The sequence below is a fragment of the Clinocottus analis genome, unplaced genomic scaffold (assembly GCF_023055335.1).
Source record: "Clinocottus analis isolate CAN_PGR_092001 unplaced genomic scaffold, fCliAna1.0.p SCAF_10, whole genome shotgun sequence".
In the NCBI taxonomy this organism is placed as follows: domain Eukaryota; kingdom Metazoa; phylum Chordata; class Actinopteri; order Perciformes; family Cottidae; genus Clinocottus; species Clinocottus analis.
This window is the reverse complement of record NW_027175821.1, coordinates 9,717,537-9,745,289: the sequence shown is the minus strand read 5'-3', so window position 1 is coordinate 9,745,289 and position 27,753 is coordinate 9,717,537. Positions and strand designations below refer to the sequence as shown.

The 27,753-nt window shown below is 41.1% G+C and overlaps 9 protein-coding genes across 9 annotated transcripts in view; all 9 read right to left on the bottom strand.

The window, feature by feature from the left end:
- Positions 1 to 18,061, bottom strand: part of LOC137791793 (protocadherin alpha-C2-like) — a 148,438-nt gene extending 130,377 nt beyond the window's left edge. The window contains exon 1 of the mRNA XM_068587033.1: positions 15,612 to 18,061. Coding sequence (XP_068443134.1) covers positions 15,612 to 17,942 — 2,331 coding nt within the window. The 5' untranslated portion in view covers positions 17,943 to 18,061. The remainder of the gene's footprint in view (positions 1 to 15,611) is intronic.
- On the bottom strand, positions 183 to 2,694 carry LOC137793400 (protocadherin alpha-7-like). Its single transcript, XM_068589511.1, has one exon. It carries the CDS (start codon positions 2,589 to 2,591, stop codon positions 183 to 185), a length of 2,409 nt encoding a protein of 802 aa, XP_068445612.1. The 5' UTR covers positions 2,592 to 2,694.
- On the bottom strand, positions 3,337 to 5,777 carry LOC137793316 (protocadherin alpha-8-like). Its single transcript, XM_068589411.1, has one exon. It carries the CDS (start codon positions 5,704 to 5,706, stop codon positions 3,337 to 3,339), a length of 2,370 nt encoding a protein of 789 aa, XP_068445512.1. The 5' UTR covers positions 5,707 to 5,777.
- On the bottom strand, positions 6,241 to 8,613 carry LOC137793305 (protocadherin alpha-8-like). Its single transcript, XM_068589400.1, has one exon. It carries the CDS (start codon positions 8,611 to 8,613, stop codon positions 6,241 to 6,243), a length of 2,373 nt encoding a protein of 790 aa, XP_068445501.1.
- LOC137793297 (protocadherin alpha-8-like) lies at positions 9,114 to 11,777 on the bottom strand. The gene is made up of 2 exons (XM_068589389.1): positions 9,331 to 11,777; positions 9,114 to 9,119 (listed from the first exon to the last, which is right to left on the bottom strand). Exons 1-2 carry the CDS (start codon positions 11,695 to 11,697, stop codon positions 9,114 to 9,116), a joined length of 2,373 nt encoding a protein of 790 aa, XP_068445490.1. The 5' UTR covers positions 11,698 to 11,777.
- Positions 11,829 to 15,058, bottom strand: LOC137788522 (protocadherin gamma-A11-like). Its single transcript, XM_068581373.1, has 2 exons — positions 12,557 to 15,058; positions 11,829 to 11,846 (listed from the first exon to the last, which is right to left on the bottom strand). The coding sequence occupies exons 1-2, from the start codon at positions 14,909 to 14,911 to the stop codon at positions 11,829 to 11,831; spliced, it is 2,373 nt and encodes a 790-aa protein (XP_068437474.1). The 5' UTR covers positions 14,912 to 15,058.
- A 625-nt stretch (positions 18,062 to 18,686) lies between the features above and the next one.
- On the bottom strand, positions 18,687 to 21,179 carry LOC137794645 (protocadherin alpha-3-like). Its single transcript, XM_068591569.1, has one exon. The coding sequence runs from the start codon at positions 21,111 to 21,113 to the stop codon at positions 18,714 to 18,716; it is 2,400 nt and encodes a 799-aa protein (XP_068447670.1). The 5' UTR covers positions 21,114 to 21,179; the 3' UTR covers positions 18,687 to 18,713.
- A 536-nt stretch (positions 21,180 to 21,715) lies between these two features.
- Positions 21,716 to 24,169, bottom strand: LOC137794430 (protocadherin alpha-8-like). Its single transcript, XM_068591170.1, has 2 exons — positions 21,821 to 24,169; positions 21,716 to 21,727 (listed from the first exon to the last, which is right to left on the bottom strand). The coding sequence occupies exons 1-2, from the start codon at positions 24,167 to 24,169 to the stop codon at positions 21,716 to 21,718; spliced, it is 2,361 nt and encodes a 786-aa protein (XP_068447271.1).
- Positions 24,170 to 24,522: 353 nt separating this feature from the next.
- On the bottom strand, positions 24,523 to 27,739 carry LOC137794409 (protocadherin alpha-8-like). Its single transcript, XM_068591131.1, has 2 exons — positions 25,320 to 27,739; positions 24,523 to 24,528 (listed from the first exon to the last, which is right to left on the bottom strand). Exons 1-2 carry the CDS (start codon positions 27,666 to 27,668, stop codon positions 24,523 to 24,525), a joined length of 2,355 nt encoding a protein of 784 aa, XP_068447232.1. The 5' UTR covers positions 27,669 to 27,739.
- Between the last annotated feature and the right edge of the window lie 14 nt (positions 27,740 to 27,753).

Genomic DNA, 27,753 nt, shown 5'->3' with positions numbered 1-27,753 from the left:
ATCAATGTTAGATTGTTTGTAATACAAGGAAACGAAGCAAAACAGGTCCAGCACCATGAACAGTGATTCTGCAGTTTTGCAGTTAGTTATACTCCTTTTATTAAGACAGTATCGTACTTTTATGTGGAATCTTGTCGTCTTGAGCAGTTTTTTCACCCTCGTAAACAAGAGGTTACAGTTAATCATTTGAAAGTTTGCACATTTAAATGTCTTACCTCTCCAGCTGTCCTCCTGTCAGGGAGCATGAGTGTGTTCGCGTGGCTTCCCGGGGCTATAGTAGATCCTATACTCATTCTGGGTCCAACTAGCATGTAGCGTTTCTCTCCAGATCTGTACTGGATGCTGTGACACAGTGTCCCGTCATAATTAGGCTCTTGTAGATATTTAGAAGTATAGTCTGTGGATTTCGAGCACTGCATTGCAATCAGCACGATGATACTGATGAGAAAAAGAGTTGAAACTGAGCCCAAAGTTATCATCAGGTAGAAAGTCACGTTATTCTCCTCCTCATTCATTGCTGCACTTTTAACATCAGAGGCAGCAAAAGCCTCTTTGGGCTCCACGACTTTGACAACCACAGTAGCTGTTGCTGAGAGTGACACGTTCCCATTGTCTTTCACCAGTATGACCAGTTTATGCTGAGCCTCGTCTGTCTCTGTGAATGAGCGAAGTGTTCTGATCTGTCCTGTATAGCGGTCCAACCCAAAGAGACTGTGGTCAGTAAGTTCCTGCAGTGAAAACAGCAGCCAGCCGTTATATCCTATATCAGCGTCATAGGCTCTGACTTTAGTCACCAAGTGTCCTGCGTTCACATTGCGGGGAATCTCCTCCACACCTTCAGCAGAACCGTTAGAGCTGACTGGATACAGGATGACTGGAGCGTTGTCGTTCTGATCCAGAATGAACACGTTCACTGTGACGTTGCTGCTCAGTGACGGAGTTCCAGAATCTGTGGCGACAACTTGGAACTGGAACGTTTTCAGGGTTTCAAAGTCAAAACTTTTTAGAGCCAAAATATCTCCATTTTCACTATTGACATTTAGGGAGGAGATAAAGGAATGTTCTTGTCCTCTACTCTTTAATATTGTATATGACATAAGAGCGTTACTACCCTCGTCTTCATCACGGGCTCTCACTGATAAAATAGACGCCCCCGGGTTGTTGTTTTCAGTTATGTAGAAAGTATAAGGGTTTTGTGAAAACACTGGGCTATTATCATTTACATCTGATACAACAATTTTGATACTTTTTTCTGATGATAAAGGTGGTTCACCTGCGTCTTTACCTACAATTGTTACAGTATACTGCGGCTGCTTCTCTCGATTCAAAATAGTTTTTGTTACTAAAGAATACATGTCATTTTGTAAAGATGGAATGAGCATAAATGGAAGATCTTGGTTTATGGAACACATAACTTTTCCGTTGAGACCAGAGTCCGAATCTCTTACACTAATTAAGGCCACTGTTGTTCCTGGTTTTGAATCTTCCGGGAGTTCACGTGAAAAAGATGTCACTTCAATCTCCGGTGCATTGTCGTTCACGTCAACAATATGTATAATAACGCTTTTGTCCGTCGACAGTGTAGCCACAGCTTTGTCTGATGCCTGTATATCAATTTCATATCTGCCACACGCTTCAAAATCAATGGCACCTGCCACAGTAATAACTCCGGTCAACGAATTAAGCTCAAAACGAGCCCGTGCCTGTGCATCGACATCATTTCCAAATGAATATACAACTTCACCATTTGAACTTTCGTCCAAGTCTGTGGCATTAACTTGAATCACAATTGTACCAAGAGGAGAATTTTCGTTTAGCTGCACAGTATAGGCATCCTGGGTGAAAACCGGGGGGTTATCATTGACATCGGCAACGTCAACAATTAATGTAATGCTACCAGATAGTGGAGGTTTACCTCCATCAGTGGCTGTAAGAAGTAACGTGTGGGTCTTCGCAGATTCTCTATCAAGTGACTTTTGAAGGATTAATATCGGAGTTTTACGGTCCTCGCCACGATCTTTCACTTCCAAGCGAAAATGTTCATTCAGACTCAGCTTATAATGCTGCACAGATAAAGAACCGCTATCAGCATCGCGAGCAGCTTGTAACTGAAATCGTGCTCCTGGTAATGCAGATTCAGAAATCTCTAGGATTTTTTCTTTCTCGGGGAAGATTGGTGTGTGGTCGTTTACGTCCAGAATCTCCACTGCTACATAGTGCACCTCCAGTGGGTTTTCTAACACGGCTTTTAGGTCAATTAGACAAACCTTGCTTCGGTCACACACTTCCTCTCTGTCAATTTTTCGGTTCACATACAATTTACCATCGTCCTGATTGACTTGAAAAGGGGGCTCCGTCGTGCCGTAGACAATACGATACCCCCTGTCTTTAAGTGTAGCCTTATCGAGACCTAAATCCTTCGCAATATTTCCAACAGCAGTTCCTTCTTTGACTTCCTCCGGCATGGAATAACGTAATTGTCCTGAAGCTCTACTCCAAAACGTTATCAAAAACATGATGTAGACAATCCACTGTGTATGTTCTCTCCATGCCTGTCGTCGTCTTTGTTCCATGATGTGAAGATGACACATTAAAAAATAAAACCAGCTTTGAAAGAGTTATATTATTATACTGAAGTGATATTCCTCGGTCCCCTTCAGTACCATATGTTGTCGTAATCCGAGCATTATCGAAAGGAGCAGTATAATGTGTTCAATAGTGTATTCAATCCGTAAGCACTGTTCAGTCAATGACGGTGTTAGAAGAATGGGATGGGACTATTGGCTCTGACGAAAACATGAAATCATTATTTGTTAATATACTGACACCAAGTGATGGAGAATTAGACTGCAGTGCTGTATTTGAAACACGAGTTAAATGTAATTAAAGATGGTCATTGCGCTTCAGAAATCGCTAAGATTTTTTCTTCCTCGGAGAAGATTGGTTTGTGATCGTTTACGTCCAGAATCTCCACTAGTGAACTTACAGTGGGTTTTCTAAAACAGCTAATTAAGACCCTCCAATTTACAAAATAAAAGAGGAAACCAAGATGGCAACAGATCGTCCACAGAGACATACATTTTATTAAAAGTGTCGCGTTGAGCCAAAAAAGAGAGACCTAAGAATGATTCAGCACCACGGACAGGGACAGTCTGCGATCAACTAAACCGCAGCGTTCAATGTAAACCGCATACAGTTGTGTAAGGTGGCGATTTTAAACACATTTATGGAAACATTATATTCTCATTCACGGAATAATGGTGACACATCACGTATTGCATAAGTTTGAGAACATGCATAGGCTATACAACGTTACAGGAGAGAGAGTCAACGCATTTATCTTACCTCTCCAGCTGTCCTCCTGTCAGGGAGCATGAGTGTGTTCGCGTGGCTTCCCGGGGCTATAGTAGATCCTATACTCATTCTGGGTCCAACTAGCATGTAGCGTTTCTCTCCAGATCTGTACTGGATGCTGTGACACAGTGTCCCGTCATAATTGGGCTCTTGTAGATATTTAGAAGTATAGTCTGTGGATTTCGAGCACTGCATTGCAATCAGCACGATGATACTGATGAGAAAAAGAGTTGAAACTGAGCCCAAAGTTATCATCAGGTAGAAAGTCACGTTATTCTCCTCCTCATCCATTGCTGCACTTTTAACATCAGAGGCAGCAAAAGCCTCTTTGGGCTCCACGATTTTGACAACCACAGTAGCTGTTGCTGAGAGTGACACGTTCCCATTGTCTTTCACCAGTATGACCAGTTTATGCTGAGCCTCGTCTGTCTCTGTGAATGAGCGAAGTGTTCTGATCTGTCCTGTATAGCGGTCCAACCCAAAGAGACTGTGGTCAGTAAGTTCCTGCAGTGAAAACAGCAGCCAGCCGTTATATCCTATATCAGCGTCATAGGCTCTGACTTTAGTCACCAAGTGTCCTGCGTTCACATTGCGGGGAATCTCCTCCACACCTTCAGCAGAACCGTTAGAGCTGACTGGATACAGGATGACTGGAGCGTTGTCGTTCTGATCCAGAATGAACACGTTCACTGTGACGTTGCTGCTCAGTGACGGAGTTCCAGAATCTGTGGCGACAACTTGGAACTGGAACGTTTTCAGGGTTTCAAAGTCAAAACTTTTTAGAGCCAAAATATCTCCATTTTCAGAGTTGATGTTGAGACTGAATGAATGGAGTTTGTTTTTCTCTTTTCCATCTCTGAACATATGATATAAAATACGTGAATTATCTCCCTCGTCACGGTCTGATGCCCGCACAGAAAACACAGAGGCTCCTGGAGAGTTGTTCTCCGTAACATAATATGTGTAAGGACTTCCTGAAAATTCTGGCCTGTTGTCATTTACATCTGATACAACGATAGTTATGCTTTTTTTCGAAGACAACGATGGTACACCAGCATCTTTTGCAACAATTGTAACATCGTATATAGACTGCTTTTCTCTATCCAGCCGGGATTTTGTGACAATAGAATACATGTTATCTTGTGTTGAAGGGGATAATATGAACGGACCATCCTCATTAAAGGAGCAAATGACTTTCCCATTTACACCAGAGTCTTTATCAAGAACATTGATTAATGCCACAGTGGTTCCTATCCTTGCATCCTCTGGTATTGCCCTTGAGAATGATGTAATCTCTATATCAGGGGTGTTATCATTCAAATCTACAATATTCACTAACACACTTTTGTCAGTCCTCAAAGGAGCCGCTCCTTTATCAGACGCCTGTATGTCAATTTCATAACTTTCCTCTAATTCGAAGTCTATCAAATCTTGAACAATAATTTCACCTGTGTTTGCATCGACACGAAACATTTCACGTATTCTATTGTTCACATTATTTCCTAATGAATATATGACCTCTCCATTGGATCCCTCATCTATGTCAGAAGCATTTACTTGTATAATTGTGGTGCCAATGGGAGCATTTTCTTCCAAAAGTACCGAGTACGTGTCTTGGTCGAAAACTGGCATATTGTCATTAATGTCTAAGACATCAACCGCAATTTCAGTTGTTCCAGATTGACTTGGTCTCCCTCCATCAATAGCTGTAAGAAGCAAAGTATGACGGTTCTTTGTTTCCCTATCTAGCGTCTTAAGTAAAACTAATATCGGTATCTTCGCATCTTTTCCACGATCTTTGACTTCCAAACGAAAATGATCATTTGGACTTAATTTATACTCCTGAACCGAAAACTGACCAACGTCAGGATCGTGTGCTGCTTGCAGCTGGAGGCGCAAGCCTGGTAAAACCGACTCTGAAATTTCGAGACGTGACTCTTTTGTTGAGAAGGTGGGAGAGTGGTCGTTCACATCCAGCACCTCAACAGTCACATAATGAATTTCAAGAGGGTTTTCCAGCACTGTTTTTAAGTTGATCAAACACACATTGCTTCGCTCACAAACCTTCTCCCTGTCAATTATTCGATCAAGGTACAATATTCCATCGTTCTGGTTTACGTGGAAAAATGACTCCGCTGAACCCTCAGCAATACGGCATCCTCTCTCTTTCAATGTGCTCTTCTCTAACCCCAAATCCTTTGCTATATTGCCAACAGCCGTTCCTTCTTTAACTTCCTCAGCGATGGAGTATCGTATCTGCGCCGAAGCTCGGCTCCAAAGCAAAATGAATGAAACAATGAAAGCAGTCCACCGGAATTGCTCGCGCGATGTTCCAAGTCTTTTCTCCTCCATAGCTGATAAGAATGTATCCCGATAACTCAGAATAACGCTGTTTCCATCAAAAGCAACATAGACCGAATCAAAAAAAAAGGTACGGTTTCCAGTGTAAAATATCAGATGCGGAGTATTCTCAGTGAGACTACAAGAAGCATCCACTACTGAAATGTAAAACCCATCCCACCAAGGGGAGGAGGCATATATCTGACAAAAGGCTTCTCATGAAACTCTTTTCCGCTCACGTACTGACACCAAGTGATGACTTTCTCATTGTGTTTCTCCACAAATGTAATAGTTTAAGGTTTCACCATTTTTAAATATTACTTGTGATTTCGTTACATAATATGCATGGTAAAAATACGATATATCTTGTAGGTTTATAAAACACAATGCCAGCGAAAAGTGTAGCATAATGGATAGCGGCATCACTCAGACTTGTCTGTACGCGGTTATTCCCGAAACAACTTACATGTTATCACAAATCAAGACAGTTGATCAGCAATGCCTATAAAATGTGACATAGCAATACATAACAACCGACTATTTCAGTCACGTAAACCAGCTTACCTCTCCAGCTGTCCTCCTGTCAGGGAGCATGAGTGTGTTCGCGTGGCTTCCCGGGGCTATAGTAGATCCTATACTCATTCTGGGTCCAACTAGCATGTAGCGTTTCTCTCCAGATCTGTACTGGATGCTGTGACACAGAGTCCCGTCATAATTAGGCTCTTGTAGATATTTAGAAGTATAGTCTGTGGATTTCGAGCACTGCATTGCAATCAGCACGATGATACTGATGAGAAAAAGAGTTGAAACTGAGCCCAAAGTTATCATCAGGTAGAAAGTCACGTTATTCTCCTCCTCATCCATTGCGGCACTTTTAACATCAGAGGCAGCAAAAGCCTCTTTGGGCTCCACGACTTTGACAACCACAGTAGCTGTTGCTGAGAGTGACACGTTCCCATTGTCTTTCACCAGTATGACCAGTTTATGCTGAGCCTCGTCTGTCTCTGTGAATGAGCGAAGTGTTCTGATCTGTCCTGTATAGCGGTCCAACCCAAAGAGACTGTGGTCAGTAAGTTCCTGCAGTGAAAACAGCAGCCAGCCGTTATATCCTATATCAGCGTCATAGGCTCTGACTTTAGTCACCAAGTGTCCTGCGTTCACATTGCGGGGAATCTCCTCCACACCTTCAGCAGAACCGTTAGAGTTGACTGGATACAGGATGACTGGAGCGTTGTCGTTCTGATCCAGAATGAACACGTTCACTGTGACGTTGCTGCTCAGTGACGGAGTTCCAGAATCTGTGGCGACAACTTGGAACTGGAACGTTTTCAGGGTTTCAAAGTCAAAACTTTTTAGTGCTGAAATGTGGCCATTATCAGAATTAATATTTAGGAATGAAGTTATGTCTTGTTCCTTTTTTCCTCTTGCAATATGATAAGACACTGCTGCATTTTCATTCAAATCATTGTCCGTTGCGCTCACAGAGAATATTGACTTTCCGGCTACGTTATTTTCTATCAGGTAAAATTGTAATGGATTTTTTTCGAATTGGGGACTGTTGTCATTTACATCTGATATCAGAATGCTCAATGTTTTAACAGATGACAAGGGAGGTTCACCACAATCAGTGGCTTGTATTGTTATTTCATAATGTGAGAACTTTTCTCGATCCAAAAATCCCTTCGTCACAACAGAATATATGTTCTCCTTATAGGAGGGCTTTAATTCAAAAGGCACGTTTGAGGTTAATTTTGAGATAATTTTTCCATTGACACCGGAGTCTTTGTCCGTCACACTAATAAGTGAAATAACTGTTCCAGGTTTTGCATCTTCTGACACTGTATTTGACAGTGATGTTACTTCTATTTCTGGTGGATTGTCGTTGACGTCTTTTATTTTAATAATGATTCTACTCCTCCCTAAAAATGGAGGTGTTCCTTTGTCGGATGCCTGAATATCTATTTTATAAATCTCAGAGTCCTCAAAATCCACGACTCCTTTCAATGTAATTAGTCCACTTAAACTGTCCAATTCAAATATCTCGTACACTTTACGTGCTAATGTTCTGCTAAGGCTGTACTCTATTTCCCCATTCGTCCCTTCATCTGGATCTACTGCATTCACTCTTGTAACAGTAGTACCAATCGGGACGTTTTCATATATTTCTATTTGATACGTTTCTTTGCTAAATATTGGACGATTATCATTAATGTCAAGAACAACAATTGAAACATTAAGTGTGCCTGATCTTTGGGGTTTACCTCCATCAACTGCTGTTACAAATAGCAGATGGTTATTATTTTGTTCTCTGTCTAAGGACTTCTTTAGTACTAAAAATGGTATTTGTTCTTCATCGCTTGGACTAACATCTATTTCAAAGTGATCATTTGAGGTTATTGTATATGTGCGGATGGAATTCATTCCAGCATCCGGGTCGCGGGCTGCATGCAATTGGAATCGAGTTCCCAGAGATGTATGTTCTGCTATTTGAAATTGCTGTTCCTTTTCAGGAAAGCTGGGAGAGTGGTCATTTACGTCAGTGATTTCTACAACTACATGGTGCATTTCCAAAGGGTCTTCAACAAGGATTTTCAGCTCCATAAAGCACACACCACTACCGTGACACAGCTCCTCTCGGTCGATTTTCTTACAGACCTGTAAGGCACCATTGTCCGGGTTTACCTCGAAAAAAGCGTCCTTAGATCCAGACACAACTCGAAACCGTCGATCAATCAGAGAGGTTTTATCCAGACCAAGATCCTTAGCAACATTTCCAACAACGGTACCTTCTTTCATTTCCTCTGGGATAGAGTACCTCAATTCAGCCAAAGTCTGCTTTCCGAAACACAGCAGTAAGGAAAAATAAAAAGCAAAGCAACAATAGCCACTTGAGCGATATTGTCTTTCACTCCCCATCATTAGCCAACAACAATGGACACCGGAGCCGGTTTCTGCAACAAATCCGTTCACTATATCGGACCACCACACGGTCTCATCCTATTCCCGTTCTGACATCAAATGTATCCTCTGTTGTCAGGTTCCAAACAAAAGCTTCATTTGGGGAGGAGACGAAGTATGTTGGCCTCGTTGATGTTACAGTGACACCACGAGGACAACATGTATAACACTTACAGAGTTATTATATATTTTGTTTTGTCAGCAAATCGAGCTGGAAAGATGGAAGCAAACTTTGAGAAACAGTTAAATAAAAGTGGTCTAAACGGTTGAAGCTGCTTTGTGTTGATGCTACTTAAATCCTCTGAAGCAAAATTACTATTGAACACGTTTAATCGTCATTATATTACCCATTGACTCTATATGCTTGAAAATAGTATCGTCAACAACATTTCAGGACTATGGACAGCGATCACGGCTCTTCTTATCGATCACTTTGAGCAAATATGTATTTGCTTACTAACTTATATCTAAAATAGAACAAATACACGCGGTAAAGAAACGGAAATAATGTGACACAGCTGAGCATGCTTTGATGTTTGTGTTTTTTCAACTCCACTATTGAGCGTCATTGTATGAAGTCTTTCTTTACTTTTGGTGTTCAAGTAGCCAAACACAGCCACGGGTAAGTTGGAATGGCTTGCTCGTAAAAATGTTTTTAAACAATGCATTTTGTCTTACCTCTCCAGCTGTCCTCCTGTCAGGGAGCATGAGTGTGTTCGCGTGGCTTCCCGGGGCTATAGTAGATCCTATACTCATTCTGGGTCCAACTAGCATGTAGCGTTTCTCTCCAGATCTGTACTGGATGCTGTGACACAGTGTCCCGTCATAATTAGGCTCTTGTAGATATTTAGAAGTATAGTCTGTGGATTTCGAGCACTGCATTGCAATCAGCACGATGATACTGATGAGAAAAAGAGTTGAAACTGAGCCCAAAGTTATCATCAGGTAGAAAGTCACGTTATTCTCCTCCTCATCCATTGCTGCACTTTTAACATCAGAGGCAGCAAAAGCCTCTTTGGGCTCCACGACTTTGACAACCACAGTAGCTGTTGCTGAGAGTGACACGTTCCCATTGTCTTTCACCAGTATGACCAGTTTATGCTGAGCCTCGTCTGTCTCTGTGAATGAGCGAAGTGTTCTGATCTGTCCTGTATAGCGGTCCAACCCAAAGAGACTGTGGTCAGTAAGTTCCTGCAGTGAAAACAGCAGCCAGCCGTTATATCCTATATCAGCGTCATAGGCTCTGACTTTAGTCACCAAGTGTCCTGCGTTCACATTGCGGGGAATCTCCTCCACACCTTCAGCAGAACCGTTAGAGCTGACTGGATACAGGATGACTGGAGCGTTGTCGTTCTGATCCAGAATGAACACGTTCACTGTGACGTTGCTGCTCAGTGACGGAGTTCCAGAATCTGTGGCGACAACTTGGAACTGGAACGTTTTCAGGGTTTCAAAGTCAAAACTTTTTAGTGCTGAAATGTGGCCATTTTCAGAATTTACATTTAGGAAAGACATCACGTCATTTTGAATTCCTTGTCTTACGATATGATATGAAATAATTGCGTTTTCACTCAAATCATTGTCCTGTGCGCTCACAGAGAAAACTGATCTTCCTGGAACGTTATTTTCTATCAGATAAAACGCTAAAGGAGCATGTTGGAAATAGGGTATGTTGTCATTTACATCTGATATCTGAATACTGAGTGTTTTTACAGTAGATAACGGAGGTTCACCACAATCAGTGGCTTTTATCGTTATATCATAATGTGACACCTCCTCTCGATCCAAAACGCCCGTTGTGACAACTGCATATATGTTCTCCTTATAGGAAGGCTTCAATTCAAAAGGCACCTCATTCAATATTAGCGAAATCATTTTGCCATTGACACCGGAGTCTTTATCCGTCACACTAATAAGTGAAATAACTGTACCAGGCTTTGAGTCTTCAGACACTGTATTTGAAAGTGATGTTACTTCTATTTCTGGTGGATTGTCGTTGACGTCTTTAATCTTTATAATGACTCTACACTCACCTGCTAGTGGAGGTGTTCCTTTATCTGATGCCTCAACGTCCAGTTCATATGATTCGTTTTCTTCATAATCCACCACCCCTTTAACTATAATCTCTCCAGTTAATTTGTCTAATTCAAACATATCATATACTTTACGCGTCAAGGTTTTTCCCAGGCTATACTCAACTTCCCCATTAGTATCCTCGTCCAGATCTGTTGCATTCATTTGAAATACTGATGTACCAACAGCAACGTTTTCCTGTAATACAATTTGGTAAATCTCCTGACTAAATAACGGACGATTATCATTACTGTCGAGTACAATAATAGAAACATTTAGTGTACCAGATTTTGGAGGTTTACCTCCATCAACTGCTGTAACCAGTAATGTATGTTTATTCTTGTTTTCTCTGTCTAACGACTTCTTCAGCACTAAAAATGGTATTTTACCAGCATCACTTTGACGGATATTTACTTCAAAATGTTCATTTGACGTCAACGTGTATGTACGAATAGAGTTAATTCCAGCATCGGGATCACGAGCAGTGTGCAGTTGAAATCGTCTTCCTGGTAATGTTTGCTCAGCTATTTCTAATATCTGTTCCCTTTCAGGAAAACTAGGAGCGTGATCATTTACATCAGTGATTTCTACAATTACGTAGTGTATTTCCAAAGGGGTTTCAACAAGGATTTTTAGCTCCATTAGGCAAGCGCCGCTGCCCTGACACAGCTCCTCTCTGTCAATGTGCTTGTCGACGTACAATGCCCCATTATTCTGGTTTACCTCAAAAATAGCGTCCTTACTTCCAGATACTACACGGAACCGTCGAGCAATCAAAGAGGTGATGTCAAGGCCAAGATCCTTTGCTACATTTCCGACAACAGTTCCCTCTTGAACCTCCTCAGGAATAGAGTACCTTGTCTGAGCCAAAGTCTGTTTTCCGAACAGCAGTAGAGCCAAATAAAAAGCAAACCAGGAGCCGTCCTTTGTCCGGTGTTTTGAATCGATCTCCATCCTTATCCAACAACACATATATACGCAGGAGGCTGTTAATCCAGCAAATAATTATTTAGGTCCAGCTCCCTGAATAACGCACATTTTCAAAAAGCGAAGCTTGATTACATCGGCTCGTGTGCTTGACTATAATATCGACTGTGCTCTGTTCAGTAGAAAACAAAAGCCTTAAAAGGGGAGGGATGAAACCGTGTACGCTTACCGATGTAATAGTGACACCCAGAGGTATTTACAAAACTGCACTATTTGAACATAGTTCGAAGTCGTGCATTATTTTACGAAGCAATCTGTCAATATAGAGGCCGATTAATTGATCATTTAAATACTTATTTCATTTTGTTTTTTAACGTTACATGTCTGTTTGACACAATCATGTATGTCAGCACCAAACACAGCAACATCAAGAAGACGTGCAGCCTTTCCCTCTAAAAGTAAACACAACAAAAACACTGCAATATATTCGAACTTGTCATTCAGTTGCTAAAAAATTGGAATATTATCAGACCCAAATGTCAATAACAACTTGCCACATATTGCCTACTAAGATCAACACACAGTTTTAGGCAGGGAACCCAATGCTCATTTCAGCACCATGGACAGTGTTCGTAATCTAAGGAATTCTATTAGTTATGAGTGTGCGTGTGCATTACAACCCAAAAGAGAGACTAACTAGATAATAGCATGTAGTAGATAAGCACTTGTATTAAATGAACACGCTGTATGATAAACGAAAAAAAAACATGACAGAAACTCCAACTTTCATAAAACGTATGTGTCTCTGCAAACGGCTTTGGAGACACAATAAGAAGCAAACTTGCATCAATCCATAAACAAACAATGATATGTTCATATTGCATACAACGCATTTTTGTCTTACCTCTCCAGCTGTCCTCCTGTCAGGGAGCATGAGTGTGTTCGCGTGGCTTCCCGGGGCTATAGTAGATCCTATACTCATTCTGGGTCCAACTAGCATGTAGCGTTTCTCTCCAGATCTGTACTGGATGCTGTGACACAGTGTCCCGTCATAATTAGGCTCTTGTAGATATTTAGAAGTATAGTCTGTGGATTTCGAGCACTGCATTGCAATCAGCACGATGATACTGATGAGAAAAAGAGTTGAAACTGAGCCCAAAGTTATCATCAGGTAGAAAGTCACGTTATTCTCCTCCTCATCCATTGCTGCACTTTTAACATCAGAAGCAGCAAAAGCCTCTTTGGGCTCCACGACTTTGACAACCACAGTAGCTGTTGCTGAGAGTGACACGTTCCCATTGTCTTTCACCAGTATGACCAGTTTATGCTGAGCCTCGTCTGTCTCTGTGAATGAGCGAAGTGTTCTGATCTGTCCTGTATAGCGGTCCAACCCAAAGAGACTGTGGTCAGTAAGTTCCTGTAGTGAAAACAGCAGCCAGCCGTTATATCCTATATCAGCGTCATAGGCTCTGACTTTAGTCACCAAGTGTCCTGCGTTCACATTGCGAGGAATCTCCTCCACACCTTCAGCAGAACCGTTAGAGCTGACTGGATACAGGATGACTGGAGCGTTGTCGTTCTGATCCAGAATGAACACGTTCACTGTGACGTTGCTGCTCAGTGACGGAGTTCCAGAATCTGTGGCGACAACTTGGAACTGGAACGTTTTCAAGGTTTCAAAGTCAAAACTTTTTAGAGCCGAAATATCTCCATTTTCAGAGTTTACGTTTAGAAATGATGTCACTGTATTTGCATGAACTGCATCTCTGAGAATATGATAGGAAATAAAAGCATTATCTCCCTCGTCATTATCAGACGCAATTAGGGAGAATACTGACGCTCCTGCAGGGTTATTCTCTGTGACGTAAAAATTGTATTGCCTCATAGAGAACTCTGGACTGTTATCGTTAACGTCGGATACAATAACTCTCAACGTCTTTTCAGTTGTTAAGGCGGGTTCACCTGCATCTTTTGCGATCACTGTTACATCATAAATCGATTTGTTTTCCCTGTCAAGTTGTGACTTTGTCACGACAGTGTACATGTTGTCCTGTATTGCAGGTGTTATTGCGAAAGGGACATCCCCTTTCACAAAGCTGAGGACTTTCCCGTTCATTCCAGAGTCCAAATCTGTAATGCTAAGAAGTGCTACCGTTGTTCCTGGTCTGGAATTCTCTGACATTTTGTTAGACAGTGACGTCACCTCAATTACAGGTGCATTATCATTAATGTCTTTAATATTTACACTAACGCTTTTGTCCGTTCTAAATGGAAAAGCACCGCTGTCTGATGCTTGAATATCTATCTCGTAGCTGTCATCCACCTCATAGTCTAATTGTCCTTTCACAGTAATCTCACCTGTGATCAAGTCAACATTAAACAGTTCACGTACCTTACTATTTACATTGCCGAAAGAATAGCTGACATTTCCATTCAAACTATCATCCATATCTGTAGCATTTAATCGTATAACTATTGTTCCAATAGGTGCATTTTCATTTATATCTGCAGCATACACATCTTTAGTAAAAACTGGAGCATTATCGTTCACATCTAAAACATCAATAAATAAATCCATGGACCCTGATTTAGGGGGTTTACCTCCGTCCAGAGCTGTAATAAGTAGTTTGTGGCTGCTCGATGCCTCTCTGTCTAACGGGCTTTGTAACTGTAAAATAGGCACTTTGCCATCTTTTCCGCGATCTTTCACTTCTAGACGAAAATGATTATTAGGACTTAGTTTGTACTGTTGAACAGAATTCAACCCACCATCTGGATCGAGAGCAGCATGCAACTGGAATCTGGTTCCCGGTAAAGTGGACTCTGAAATCTCTATCCTTTTGTTGTCTTCCGGGAAAGAGGGCGAGTGGTCATTTACGTCTAACACTTCCACAGCAACATAATGGATCTCCAGTGGGTTCTCGAGGACGGTTTTCAGATTTATCAAACATACACTGGTCCGCTGGCATATTTCTTCACGGTCAATGTTACGATTTACGTATAAAATCCCATCGTTTCGGTTTACTTGGAAAAGGGGTTCAGTGGAGCCAGAAACAATACGAAATCCCCTCGCTTGTAATATGGTTGGATCTATTCCCAAATCCTTTGCAATATTCCCAACAGAAGTTCCTTCTTTGATCTCCTCCGATATAGAATATCGTATTTGTCCCGATGCCTCGCCGAATATCAGACTCAGAAACAGCACCAAGGCCATCCATTTGCTTATTTGTCGCCAGGAGTCCTGTCCGCTTTGTTCCATTGTGTTGTGTCAATGTATGAATCCAGTAAATACCAAGTGATGCAGACTGTTTACATATTCCATTAATTAAAGAAAAATCTCCGTTGTATGATGCGCGCGGGTTCTATGGACGCAAAAATGGTTTGAACAAAGCTCATTCGGAGGATATTGGTCTGCCTCCCAGAACAGTTTAGAGGCAGTCTCACAGACCGATGGTTAACTGCTGTGGTGCGTATTTCTGGTTGTTTAGTGCCACCATGCGATTCAACCATAACGACGGATTATTATCAACTCTTTAAAGCTTTAAAGCGGTGGATCTTTTTGATTCACCGGTCATCTCACATGACAACAAGTCAAATATGCACCAACTTAAGACTGTATAATTGTGTAACAATATTGTAATATTTTTGTATGTTATATTTTGTATTTGAAAGTGACATATACGACTTCATCACAATATTATGACACATTATCAGTGTGTGTATATATATATATATATATATATATATATATATATATATATATATATATATATATATATATATATATATATATATATATATATATATATATATATATATATAACCATTGTTAAAAAGTACACCGTGAAGCAGCTGTGTATTCTCTGGCGTTGTAATACAAAAGTGTTCACGGTCACGGATATGTTAGGCCATGTAACACATGGATACAATGCAGTTAATAATGTTTAAAAATGTCTTACCTCTGCAGTCATAGTCCTCCTGTCAGGGAGCATGAGAGTGTTCGCGTGGCTTCCCGGGGCTATAGTAGATCCTATACTCATTCTGGGTCCAACTAGCATGTAGCGTTTCTCTCCAGATCTGTACTGGATGCTGTGACACAGTGTCCCGTCATAATTAGGCTCTTGTAGATATTTAGAAGTATAGTCTGTGGATTTCGAGCACTGCATTGCAATCAGCACGATGATACTGATGAGAAAAAGAGTTGAAACTGAGCCCAAAGTTATCATCAGGTAGAAAGTCACGTTATTCTCCTCCTCATCCATTGCTGCACTTTTAACATCAGAGGCAGCAAAAGCCTCTTTGGGCTCCACGACTTTGACAACCACAGTAGCTGTTGCTGAGAGTGACACGTTCCCATTGTCTTTCACCAGTATGACCAGTTTATGCTGAGCCTCGTCTGTCTCTGTGAATGAGCGAAGTGTTCTGATCTGTCCTGTATAGCGGTCCAACCCAAAGAGACTGTGGTCAGTAAGTTCCTGCAGTGAAAACAGCAGCCAGCCGTTATATCCTATATCAGCGTCATAGGCTCTGACTTTAGTCACCAAGTGTCCTGCGTTCACATTGCGGGGAATCTCCTCCACACCTTCAGCAGAACCGTTAGAGCTGACTGGATACAGGATGACTGGAGCGTTGTCGTTCTGATCCAGAATGAACACGTTCACTGTGACGTTGCTGCTCAGTGACGGAGTTCCAGAATCTGTGGCGACAACTTGGAACTGGAACGTTTTCAGGGTTTCAAAGTCAAAACTTTTTAGCGCCAAAATATCTCCTTTTTCTGAATTAATGTTCAGAAAAGAGGCCATGTCATTATTACCACCTTTCCCTCTAATTATACGATAGGACACTGCTGCATTGTCGTTTAAGTCTTCATCAATTGCAGTCACAGAAAATATTGATGCTCCAGGAGTATTGTTTTCGGTCAAATATATTGCAAAGGGTCTATGTGAGAACTCTGGGACGTTATCATTCACATCTGATACCTGAATACTCAAAGTTTTGAATGTGGAAAGTGGGGGCTCACCATAATCTGTAGCTGTTATTGAAATATCATAATGTGACACTGTTTCTCTGTCCAGTCTTTCTTTTGTCACCAAAGAGTACATGTTTTCTTTAAAAGACGGCTTTAATTCAAATGGAACATTCCCCGTCAGACCGCACATGACTTTGCCATTCAGGCCGGAATCAATGTCTGTAACACTGATGAGCGAGACCACAGTCCCATGTTTTGAATCCTCAAGGATCAGACTAGATATTGATGTTACCTCTATTTCCGGTGCATTGTCATTGACATCTTGGATCTTTATTATTACGCTGCAGTCCGTTGTTGTCGGGGGCTGACCTCTGTCCGATGCTTGGACGTCTAACTTAAAAACATCAGCTGTCTCATAGTCAATTTGTCCTTTAACTCTAATCTCGCCTGAATGTCTGTCTAGAGTAAATAACTGCAACACTTTGGAATTAATGTCACCTCCAAAGGCGTACTCGACATCCCCATTAGCTCCCTCGTCGAGATCAGTTGCTCTGACTTTAATCACAATTGTTTCTAAAGCAACATTTTCTTGTAATATCACAGAATACACCTCCTTCGAAAAAGTAGGTCTGTTATCATTTATATCAAGAACCAATATGGTAAGATTAAGATTAGCTGATTTGACTGGCGTCCCTCCATCCATAGCGGTTAAAATCAAGCTGTGGTTCGTTTTCTGCTCTCTGTCCAAGTGCCTCTGCAACACTAGAAAGGGAATTTTATCCACGCCCCTTTCTCGAATTTCAAGATTAAAATGATCGTTTTGACTAAGTGTATAGCGCTGGACTGAATTTATTCCAACATCTGGATCTCGTGCGCCTGGCAACTGAAATCGTGCTCCCGGCAAAGTATTTTCTGTTATTTCTAGAATCTTTTCTTTCTCGACAAACGTCGGTGCATGGTCGTTTGCATCCGTTATTTCCACTGTGACATAATGGATCTCAAGTGGAGTTTCAACAACAATTTTTAGATCTAATAAACAATCAACATTTTTATCGCACAGCTTTTCTCTATCGAGATTCTTATGCACATACAAGACGCCATTGTTCGGGTTTACCTCAAATAGCGCGTCGTGAGGTCCAGACACAATACGAAAACGCCTGCTTATCAATGTACTGACATCAATGCCCAAATCCTTGGCAACATTTCCAATAACTGCTCCCAGTTTAACTTCCTCTGGAGTCGAGTATTTTATTTGAGCTGAAATCAGCTCACCAAAGCCAAAAATGAGAGAGAAAAGCAGAGGACCGGACCAAGACGTCATTCTGCCTCTTTGTCCTTTGTTTCCTTTGGTGTAATTTCTGAAGTACCATCCACAAAAAATATTCCTCTTCAAACGCCACTAGTGCTCCTGAAATTGTATGTCAGACAACCATGTCCACGACGGAGTGATCAAAACAGAAACGATGGCATTGTTTGCGTTCAAGCTGATATTCACAATTTAAAAGGGGCAGAGTCAATTTTAACTGAAGCCAATTCTCTAATGTAACACTGACACCCAGTGGAGCAGCACATGCTTTCGTTTACTATGAAGGAAATATAATATACAACGTGGAACAGAAACATCCCGAGAACAGAGTTTAGTCTCAAGAAATGCTCAATATAAGCGTTGAGCTGCGACAGTATCAGGCAACGGGCTCTTGCAATCCGTTTGTGTGTCACCGAAAGTATTTCCACCAGGGACACCACGGACAGCACAAAAGTACATTTTCAAGTGTTGCTAAAATAAGAAAATGGTCTCAAATGCATTAAAACATCAAAACATGAGTAACATCGCCACGGCCATATTTTAGTACCATGCAACGGTACACACAATGTCACGCTGGCAGCAATGCTGGAGGACATGCCAATACATTTTAAAATGTCAAGAGACTAAACGCGTTGCGAATTGTCAGTTTGACCAAAAGTACATGGCAACAATTTAGGTCGTTCACGAATAGCATTTTTTTTTATTTTTTTTTTATTTTTAACTAACCCATGATACTAATTTCGACGAGTATGAGTCAGATAAAGCTTTACTCTGTAAAGTTATCCATCAGTTAATAAAAACATACAATGTGCTTACCTCTGCAGCTGTCCTCCTGTCAGGGAGCATGAGTGTGTTCGCGTGGCTTCCCGGGGCTATAGTAGATCCTATACTCATTCTGGGTCCAACTAGCATGTAGCGTTTCTCTCCAGATCTGTACTGGATGCTGTGACACAGTGTCCCGTCATAATTAGGCTCTTGTAGATATTTAGAAGTATAGTCTGTGGATTTCGAGCACTGCATTGCAATCAGCACGATGATACTGATGAGAAAAAGAGTTGAAACTGAGCCCAAAGTTATCATCAGGTAGAAAGTCACGTTATTCTCCTCCTCATCCATTGCTGCACTTTTAACATCAGAGGCAGCAAAAGCCTCTTTGGGCTCCACGACTTTGACAACCACAGTAGCTGTTGCTGAGAGTGACACGTTCCCATTGTCTTTCACCAGTATGACCAGTTTATGCTGAGCCTCGTCTGTCTCTGTGAATGAGCGAAGTGTTCTGATCTGTCCTGTATAGCGGTCCAACCCAAAGAGACTGTGGTCAGTAAGTTCCTGCAGTGAAAACAGCAGCCAGCCGTTATATCCTATATCAGCGTCATAGGCTCTGACTTTAGTCACCAAGTGTCCTGCGTTCACATTGCGGGGAATCTCCTCCACACCTTCAGCAGAACCGTTAGAGCTGACTGGATACAGGATGACTGGAGCGTTGTCGTTCTGATCCAGAATGAACACGTTCACTGTGACGTTGCTGCTCAGTGACGGAGTTCCAGAATCTGTGGCGACAACTTGGAACTGGAACGTTTTCAGGGTTTCAAAGTCAAAACTTTTTAGAGCTAAAATATCTCCACTTTCAGAGTTTACGTTCAGGAAAGACATTATGCTATTTTGAATTCCTTCCCTGACAATATGATATGAAAGCGCTGCATTGTCATTCTGGTCATAGTCCGTTGCGCTTACAGAGAATATAGACGCTCCAGCAATGTTATTTTCTATCAGGTAAAATTGTAAAGTATTTTGAGAGAATTGTGGTCGATTGTCGTTTACATCAGATATATGAATATTGAGGGTTTTGAATGCTGATAAGGGAGGCTCACCACAGTCGGTGGCTTTTACCGTGATTTCATAATATGACACATGCTCTCGATCCAAAAATCCTTTCGTGACAATTGAATATATGTTTTCCTTATAAGAGGGCTTTAATTCAAAGGGCACTTCTGAAGTTACGCTTGTTATAATTTTTCCATTCACACCGAAATCTTTATCCCTCAAACTGATGAGAGAAATCATTGTCCCAGGCTTTAAATCTTCAGAGACTATATTTGATAGTGAGGTGACTTCTATTTCTGGTGGATTGTCATTGACGTCTTTAATCTTTATAATGACTCTACACTCACCTGTTAGTGGAGGTGTTCCTTTATCCGACGCCTCGACGTCTAGTTTATAAACATCGTTTTCCTCATAGTCCACTACTCCTTTCACCCTGAGCTCTCCAGTTAATTTATCTAATTCAAAAATGTCATATACTTTTTTCTTCAGAGTTTTTCCGAGGCTGTATTCAATTTCGCTGTTAATGCCTTCATCGGGATCTGTTGCATTAATTTGAAAAATTGAAGTGCCGACTGGGACATTTTCGGGTATTGTAATTTGGTAAATCTCTTGACTAAACATCGGACGATTGTCATTACTGTCAAGAACAATAATAGAAACATTTAGTTTTCCAGATTTTGGAGGTTTACCTCCATCAACTGCTGTCAGCAGTAGCGTGTGTTTGTTCTTTTGTTCTCTGTCCAACGATTTCTTCAGCACTAAAAATGGAATTTTGTCCTCATCGCTTTGACGGATATCAACTTCAAAATAATCGTTTGCTGTTAAGGTGTATGTACGAATCGAGTTAATCCCAGAATCGGGATCACGAGCAGCGTGCAGTTGGAATCGCCTTCCTGGTAATGTTTGCTCACCAATTTCGAATTTCTGTTCATTTTCGGGGAAATTAGGAAAGTGATCATTGACATCAGTAATTTCTACCACTACGTAGTGTATCTCCAAAGGATTTTCGACTATGACTTTAAGCTCCATTAAACATGCACCACCACCGTGACATAGCTCCTCTCTGTCGATCTTCTTCTGCACATATAGAGCCCCATTGTTCTGGTTTACCTCAAATAATGCATCCTTAGATCCAGAAACAACACGAAACCGTCGGTCAGATAACGAAGTCACTTCAATGCCAAGATCCTTTGCAACATTTCCAACAGCAGTTCCTTCTTGTACCTCCTCCGGAATAGAGTATCTTATTTCGGCCAAAGCCCGTATTCCGACAAACAACAGTAAAGTCAAATGAAGAACAAAACAAGAGCAGGCCCTTCTTTGAATGTGTTGTTTGATCCCCATCTTTAAACAACAACACATGCACAAAATCCGTTGCTGTAATACTTAGTCTACGTAAAAATCATCGTGAGTCGCATATTTCATAAATTGCACAACATCATTCCGCGGGGTGTCGAGCTCGATTCAATTGCCTCCTCTGCTTCTTTCAGGGGCAAAGAAAAGCTTTGAGGGGAGGGGCAAAGAATGGTTTCCCAATGTAATACTGACACCCAGAGGAATTGTATCAACGTGTCCTTCAGGACTCGTACGTCAACAAAAACACCAGCAACTATTTGCATTAAATATATGATTTACAATTTTAACTGTTTCAAATGTTCAATACGTATACCAGCCTATAAAGACCTGCCGAAAACAAAACAATTCCCAAAAACAAATTACAGTTTTGGGCTGGGAAACAGGATAATTTTCATTTCAGAACCATGGACAGTGCTCTTAAGCAAAGGAGATATAATATAGTTGTGAGTTTGGATGTGCATGCCAACCCACAAGAGAGACAAATCAGAGAACAGCACAGAGTGTACTAGTACTTGTATTAAATTAACACGTTGTATGATGAACGAGACCGAAACATAACAGAAACTCTAAGTTTGATAAAAATTAAAAATTAAAAGTTAATTTTGTCTCTATGGTAACGGCTTTGGAGACACAATAAGAAGCAAACTTCGATCAATGCACAAACAAAGCATGATGTTCGTAAGTATGTTGCATTAAACGTTGTTTTGTCTTACCTCTCCAGCTGTCCTCCTGTCAGGGAGCATGAGTGTGTTCGCGTGGCTTCCCGGGGCTATAGTAGATCCTATACTCATTCTGGGTCCAACTAGCATGTAGCGTTTCTCTCCAGATCTGTACTGGATGCTGTGACACAGTGTCCCGTCATAATTAGGCTCTTGTAGATATTTAGAAGTATAGTCTGTGGATTTCGAGCACTGCATTGCAATCAGCACGATGATACTGATGAGAAAAAGAGTTGAAACTGAGCCCAAAGTTATCATCAGGTAGAAAGTCACGTTATTCTCCTCCTCATCCATTGCTGCACTTTTAACATCAGAGGCAGCAAAAGCCTCTTTGGGCTCCACGACTTTGACAACCACAGTAGCTGTTGCTGAGAGTGACACGTTCCCATTGTCTTTCACCAGTATGACCAGTTTATGCTGAGCCTCGTCTGTCTCTGTGAATGAGCGAAGTGTTCTGATCTGTCCTGTATAGCGGTCCAACCCAAAGAGACTGTGGTCAGTAAGTTCCTGCAGTGAAAACAGCAGCCAGCCGTTATATCCTATATCAGCGTCATAGGCTCTGACTTTAGTCACCAAGTGTCCTGCGTTCACATTGCGGGGAATCTCCTCCACACCTTCAGCAGAACCGTTAGAGCTGACTGGATACAGGATGACTGGAGCGTTGTCGTTCTGATCCAGAATGAACACGTTCACTGTGACGTTGCTGCTCAGTGACGGAGTTCCAGAATCGGTGGCGACAACTTGGAACTGGAACGTTTTCAGGGTTTCAAAGTCAAAACTTTTTAGCGCTGAAATGTGGCCGTTATCAGAATTTATATTTAGAAAAGACATGACGCCATTCTGACTACCTTCTCTCATTATATGATACGATACAACTGCATTTTCATTAAAGTCTTTGTCTGTTGCGTGAACAGAGAAAATTAAATTTCCGGCAGCGTTATTTTCGTCCAGATAAAATTCTAAAGAAGCATGTTGAAAATGTGGACAGTTGTCATTTACATCTGATATCAGAATAGTCAATGTTTTAACAGTAGATAATGGGGGTTCACCACAATCAGTGGCTTTTATTGTTATTTCATAATGTGACAGCTCCTCTCGATCCAAAACGCCCTTCGTGACAACTGAATATATGTTCTCCTTATAAGAGGGCTTTAATTCAAAAGGAACGTCTGAGGTTATGCTTGATATTATTTTCCCATTGACACCGGAGTCTTGATCTGTCACACTAATAAGTGAAATAACTGTACCAGGCTTTGAGTCTTCAGACACTGTATTTGTCAGTGATGTGACTTCTATTGCTGGTGGATTGTCGTTGACGTCTATAATCTTTATAATGACTCTACACTCACCCGTTAATGGTGGTGTTGCTTTATCTGATGCCTCAACATCGAGTTTGTAAACCTCGTTTTCTTCATAGTCCACAACTCCTTTAATTCTAATCTCTCCAGTTAATTTGTCCAACTCAAACATTTCATAGATTTTTCGCTTCAAGGTTTTTCCAAGGCTGTATTCAATGGCCCCATTGGTGCCTTCATCAAAATCCGTCGCATTCATTTGAAATATCGAACTACCGAATGGAGTATTTTCATATATTTCTATTTGGTAAAGCTCTTGACTAAATATCGGACGATTATCATTACTGTCAAGTACAATAATAGAAACATTTAGTGTACCAGATTTAGTAGGTTTACCGCCATCAACTGCTGTCAACAGTAGTGCGAGTTTATTCTTTTTTTCTCTGTCTAACGATTTTTTCAGCACTAAAAATGGTATTTTGTCGTCATCACTTTGACGGATATTTACTTCAAAATGTTCATTTGACGTCAACGTGTATGTACGAATAGAGTTAATTCCAGCATCGGGATCACGAGCAGTGTGCAGTTGAAATCGTCTTCCTGGTAATGTTTGCTCAGCTATTTCTAATATCTGTTCCCTTTCAGGAAAACTAGGAGCGTGATCATTTACATCAGTGATTTCTACAATTACGTAGTGTATTTCCAAAGGGGTTTCAACAAGGATTTTTAGCTCCATTAGGCAAGCGCCGCTGCCCTGACACAGCTCCTCTCTGTCAATGTGCTTGTCGACGTACAATGCCCCATTATTCTGGTTTACCTCAAAAATAGCGTCCTTACTTCCAGATACTACACGGAACCGTCGAGCAATCAAAGAGGTGATGTCAAGGCCAAGATCCTTTGCTACATTTCCGACAACAGTTCCCTCTTGAACCTCCTCAGGAATAGAGTACCTTGTCTGAGCCAAAGTCTGTTTTCCGAACAGCAGTAGAGCCAAATAAAAAGCAAACCAGGAGCCGTCCTTTGTCCGGTGTTTTGAATCGATCTCCATCCTTATCCAACAACACATATATACGCAGGAGGCTGTTAATCCAACAAATAATTATTTAGGTCCAGCTCCCTGAATAACGCACATTTTCAAAAAGCGAAGCTTGTTTGCATCGGCTCGTGTGCTTGACTATAATATCGGCTGTGCTCTGTTCAGTAGAAAACAAAAGCCTTGAAAGGGGAGGGATGCAACTGTACACACTTGCCGATGTAATAGTGACACCCAGAGGTATTTAAAAAACTGCACTATTGTGATATTTGTTTTTGACTTACGAAGCCACTGCATATAGAGTCATATTAATTGTTCATTTCCTTATTTATTTTTGTTCTTTAACGCTACATGTCTGTTTGAAAGAATCATGCCTGTCAGGACCATGGACAGCAACTACAAGATAACTCAAAGCATTTCCTTAAAACTAAATGTAGTTCAGTATTACAAGAGTGTGCATATTGTTTAAACTCAACTCAACAGAAACAATGCAACACGTCATGCTTTTCATTTAGTTAAGTGGGAAATTCAAATATTATGAGACCCAAATGCCAAAAACACACATATTCCAAAAAACTATTTTGGGAAACATCAACGTTTTCATTTCAGCATCATGTGTAGGAGCCTGCATGGGTGCATGGGTGACGGGGAGATCAGACGGTTTTTACCGCTAGACCAAATACTTCGTAAAACAGCTCAGGAAGTCCAAATAACAACTTGTAACTGCCGTCAGTTGATAATTAAATGTGCAATAATACAAATATAAACCAACGGCTGGACCCTTTTTTTCTGAAGCAGCGCGTGAGAAACAGGATGTTATCCCGCACCCAGCAGAGTGGCCTACACGTATCGGCCACTACAGACAGTGTTCTTAATCGAAAGAAATATTTTATAATTACGAGTTTGTATGTGCATGCCAACACAGAAGAGAGATACATGAGAGGATGGCACAGTGTAGATGTGCCATTGTATTTAATAAAAAAAAAAAAAAGATAAACCAGACACAAACATGACCCAAATTCCAATTTTGTTGAAAGTTATATTTGGTACTTTTCTCTGTTCAAACGGCTTTGGAGACACAATAATAATCAAACTTTGATCAATCTATGAATAAAGAATGATATATGCGTAAGAATATTGCATTGAATGCTTGTTTAACTCTTACCTCTCCAGCTGTTCTCCTGTCAGGGAGCATGAGTGTGTTCGCGTGGCTTCCCGGGGCTATAGTAGATCCTATACTCATTCTGGGTCCAACTAGCATGTAGCGTTTCTCTCCAGATCTGTACTGGATGCTGTGACACAGGGTCCCGTCATAATTAGGCTCTTGTAGATATTTAGAAGTATAGTCTGTGGATTTCGAGCACTGCATTGCAATCAGCACGATGATACTGATGAGAAAAAGAGTTGAAACTGAGCCCAAAGTTATCATCAGGTAGAAAGTCACGTTATTCTCCTCCTCATCCATTGCTGCACTTTTAACATCAGAGGCAGCAAAAGCCTCTTTGGGCTCCACGACTTTGACAACCACAGTAGCTGTTGCTGAGAGTGACACGTTCCCATTGTCTTTCACCAGTATGACCAGTTTATGCTGAGCCTCGTCTGTCTCTGTGAATGAGCGAAGTGTTCTGATCTGTCCTGTATAGCGGTCCAACCCAAAGAGACTGTGGTCAGTAAGTTCCTGCAGTGAAAACAGCAGCCAGCCGTTATATCCTATATCAGCGTCATAGGCTCTGACTTTAGTCACCAAGTGTCCTGCGTTCACATTGCGGGGAATCTCCTCCACACCTTCAGCAGAACCGTTAGAGCTGACTGGATACAGGATGACTGGAGCGTTGTCGTTCTGATCCAGAATGAACACGTTCACTGTGACGTTGCTGCTCAGTGACGGAGTTCCAGAATCTGTGGCGACAACTTGGAACTGGAACGTTTTCAGGGTTTCAAAGTCAAAACTTTTTAGAGCCAAAATATCTCCATTTTCAGAGTTTATATTCAGAAATGATGTTATATCATTTTCAGTTGCTCCTCTTATAACATGAAAAGAAATCGCTGCATTGTCATTCACGTCTTCATCCGTTGCGCTCACAGAGAATATTGATTTTCCAGCAACGTTATTTTCTATCAGGTAAAATTGTAATGGATTTTGGTCGAATTGTGGTCGATTGTCATTTACATCAGATATTAGAATACGCAGTGTTTTAACAGTAGATAAGGGAGGTTCACCACAATCAGTGGCTTTTATTGATATTTCATAATGTGACACCTTCTCTCGATCTAGAAAACCTTTAGTAACAATTGAATATATGTTCTCCTTATAAGAGGGCTTTAACTCAAAAGGCACTTCTGAGGTTATGCTTGTTATAATTTTTCCATTCACGCCGTCGTCTTTATCCACGGCACTCAGCAACGAAATAACCGTGCCAGGCTTTGAGTCTTCAGACACTATATTTGACAGAGATGTCACATCTATTTCTGGTGGATTGTCATTGACGTCTTTAATCTGTATAATGACTCTACACTCACCTGTCAGTGGAGGTGTTCCTTTATCTGATGCCTCAACGTCCAGTTTATAAACATCGTTTTCCTCATAGTCCACTACTCCTTTCACCCTGATCTCTCCAGTTAATTTATCTAATTCAAAAATGTCATATACTTTTTTCTTCAGAGTTTTACTGAGGTTGTATTCAATTTCGCTGTTAATGCCTTCATCGGGATCTGTTGCATTCATTTGAAATATTGAAGTACCGACGGGGACATTTTCGGGTATTGTAATTTGGTAAATTTCTTGACTAAACATTGGACGATTATCATTACTGTCAAGAACAATAATAGAAACATTTAGTTTTCCAGATTTTGGAGGTTTACCTCCATCAACTGCTGTCAACAGTAGCGTGTGTTTGTTCTTTTGTTCTCTGTCCAACGATTTCTTCAGCACTAAAAATGGTATTTTGTCCTCATCGTTTTGACGGATATCAACTTCAAAATAATCGTTTGCTGTTAAGGTGTATGTACGAATCGAGTTAATTCCAGCATCGGGATCACGAGCAGCGTGCAGTTGGAATCGCCTTCCTGGTAATGTTTGTTCAAATATTTCAAATTTCTGTTCAGTTTCGGCGAAACTCGGAAAGTGATCATTGACATCAGTAATTTCTACCACTACATAGTGCATTTCCAAGGGGTTTTCAACCAGGATTTTTAGCTCCATTAGACACGAACCACCACCGTTACACAGCTCCTCTCTGTCGATTTTCCTGTGGACGAACAGAGCCCCATTGTCCTGGTTTACCTCAAAAAATGTCTCCTTTGATCCAGAAACCACACGGAACCGTCGGTCAGATAACGAGGTTATTTCAATGCCAAGATCCTTCGCAACATTTCCAACAGCAGTTCCTTCTTTCGCCTCCTCTGGAATAGAGTATCGTATCTGAGCAAACGACTGCTTTCCGATGAAAAGCAGTAGAGCCATTTGAAGCACAAACATGTTGTATTCCCTTTCTCGACCTTTTCCGTTTCCCATTATTAAACTACAACTTCGACAAAATACGAGGAAGGATTTTACTGCCACACAAAATATCGATATCCAACCTGTTTTCCATCGAATA

What these genes read in the sequence shown, in the direction of transcription:
- LOC137793400 (XM_068589511.1), bottom strand. Translation starts at nt 2,591, where the DNA reads ATGTGTCATCTTCACATCATGGAACAAAGACGACGACAGGCATGGAGA.
- LOC137793316 (XM_068589411.1), bottom strand. Translation starts at nt 5,706, where the DNA reads ATGGAGGAGAAAAGACTTGGAACATCGCGCGAGCAATTCCGGTGGACT.
- LOC137793305 (XM_068589400.1), bottom strand. Translation starts at nt 8,613, where the DNA reads ATGATGGGGAGTGAAAGACAATATCGCTCAAGTGGCTATTGTTGCTTT.
- LOC137793297 (XM_068589389.1), bottom strand. Translation starts at nt 11,697, where the DNA reads ATGTGTTGTTGGATAAGGATGGAGATCGATTCAAAACACCGGACAAAG.
- LOC137788522 (XM_068581373.1), bottom strand. Translation starts at nt 14,911, where the DNA reads ATGGAACAAAGCGGACAGGACTCCTGGCGACAAATAAGCAAATGGATG.
- LOC137794645 (XM_068591569.1), bottom strand. Translation starts at nt 21,113, where the DNA reads ATGTGTTGTTGTTTAAAGATGGGGATCAAACAACACATTCAAAGAAGG.
- LOC137794430 (XM_068591170.1), bottom strand. Translation starts at nt 24,169, where the DNA reads ATGGAGATCGATTCAAAACACCGGACAAAGGACGGCTCCTGGTTTGCT.
- LOC137794409 (XM_068591131.1), bottom strand. Translation starts at nt 27,668, where the DNA reads ATGGGAAACGGAAAAGGTCGAGAAAGGGAATACAACATGTTTGTGCTT.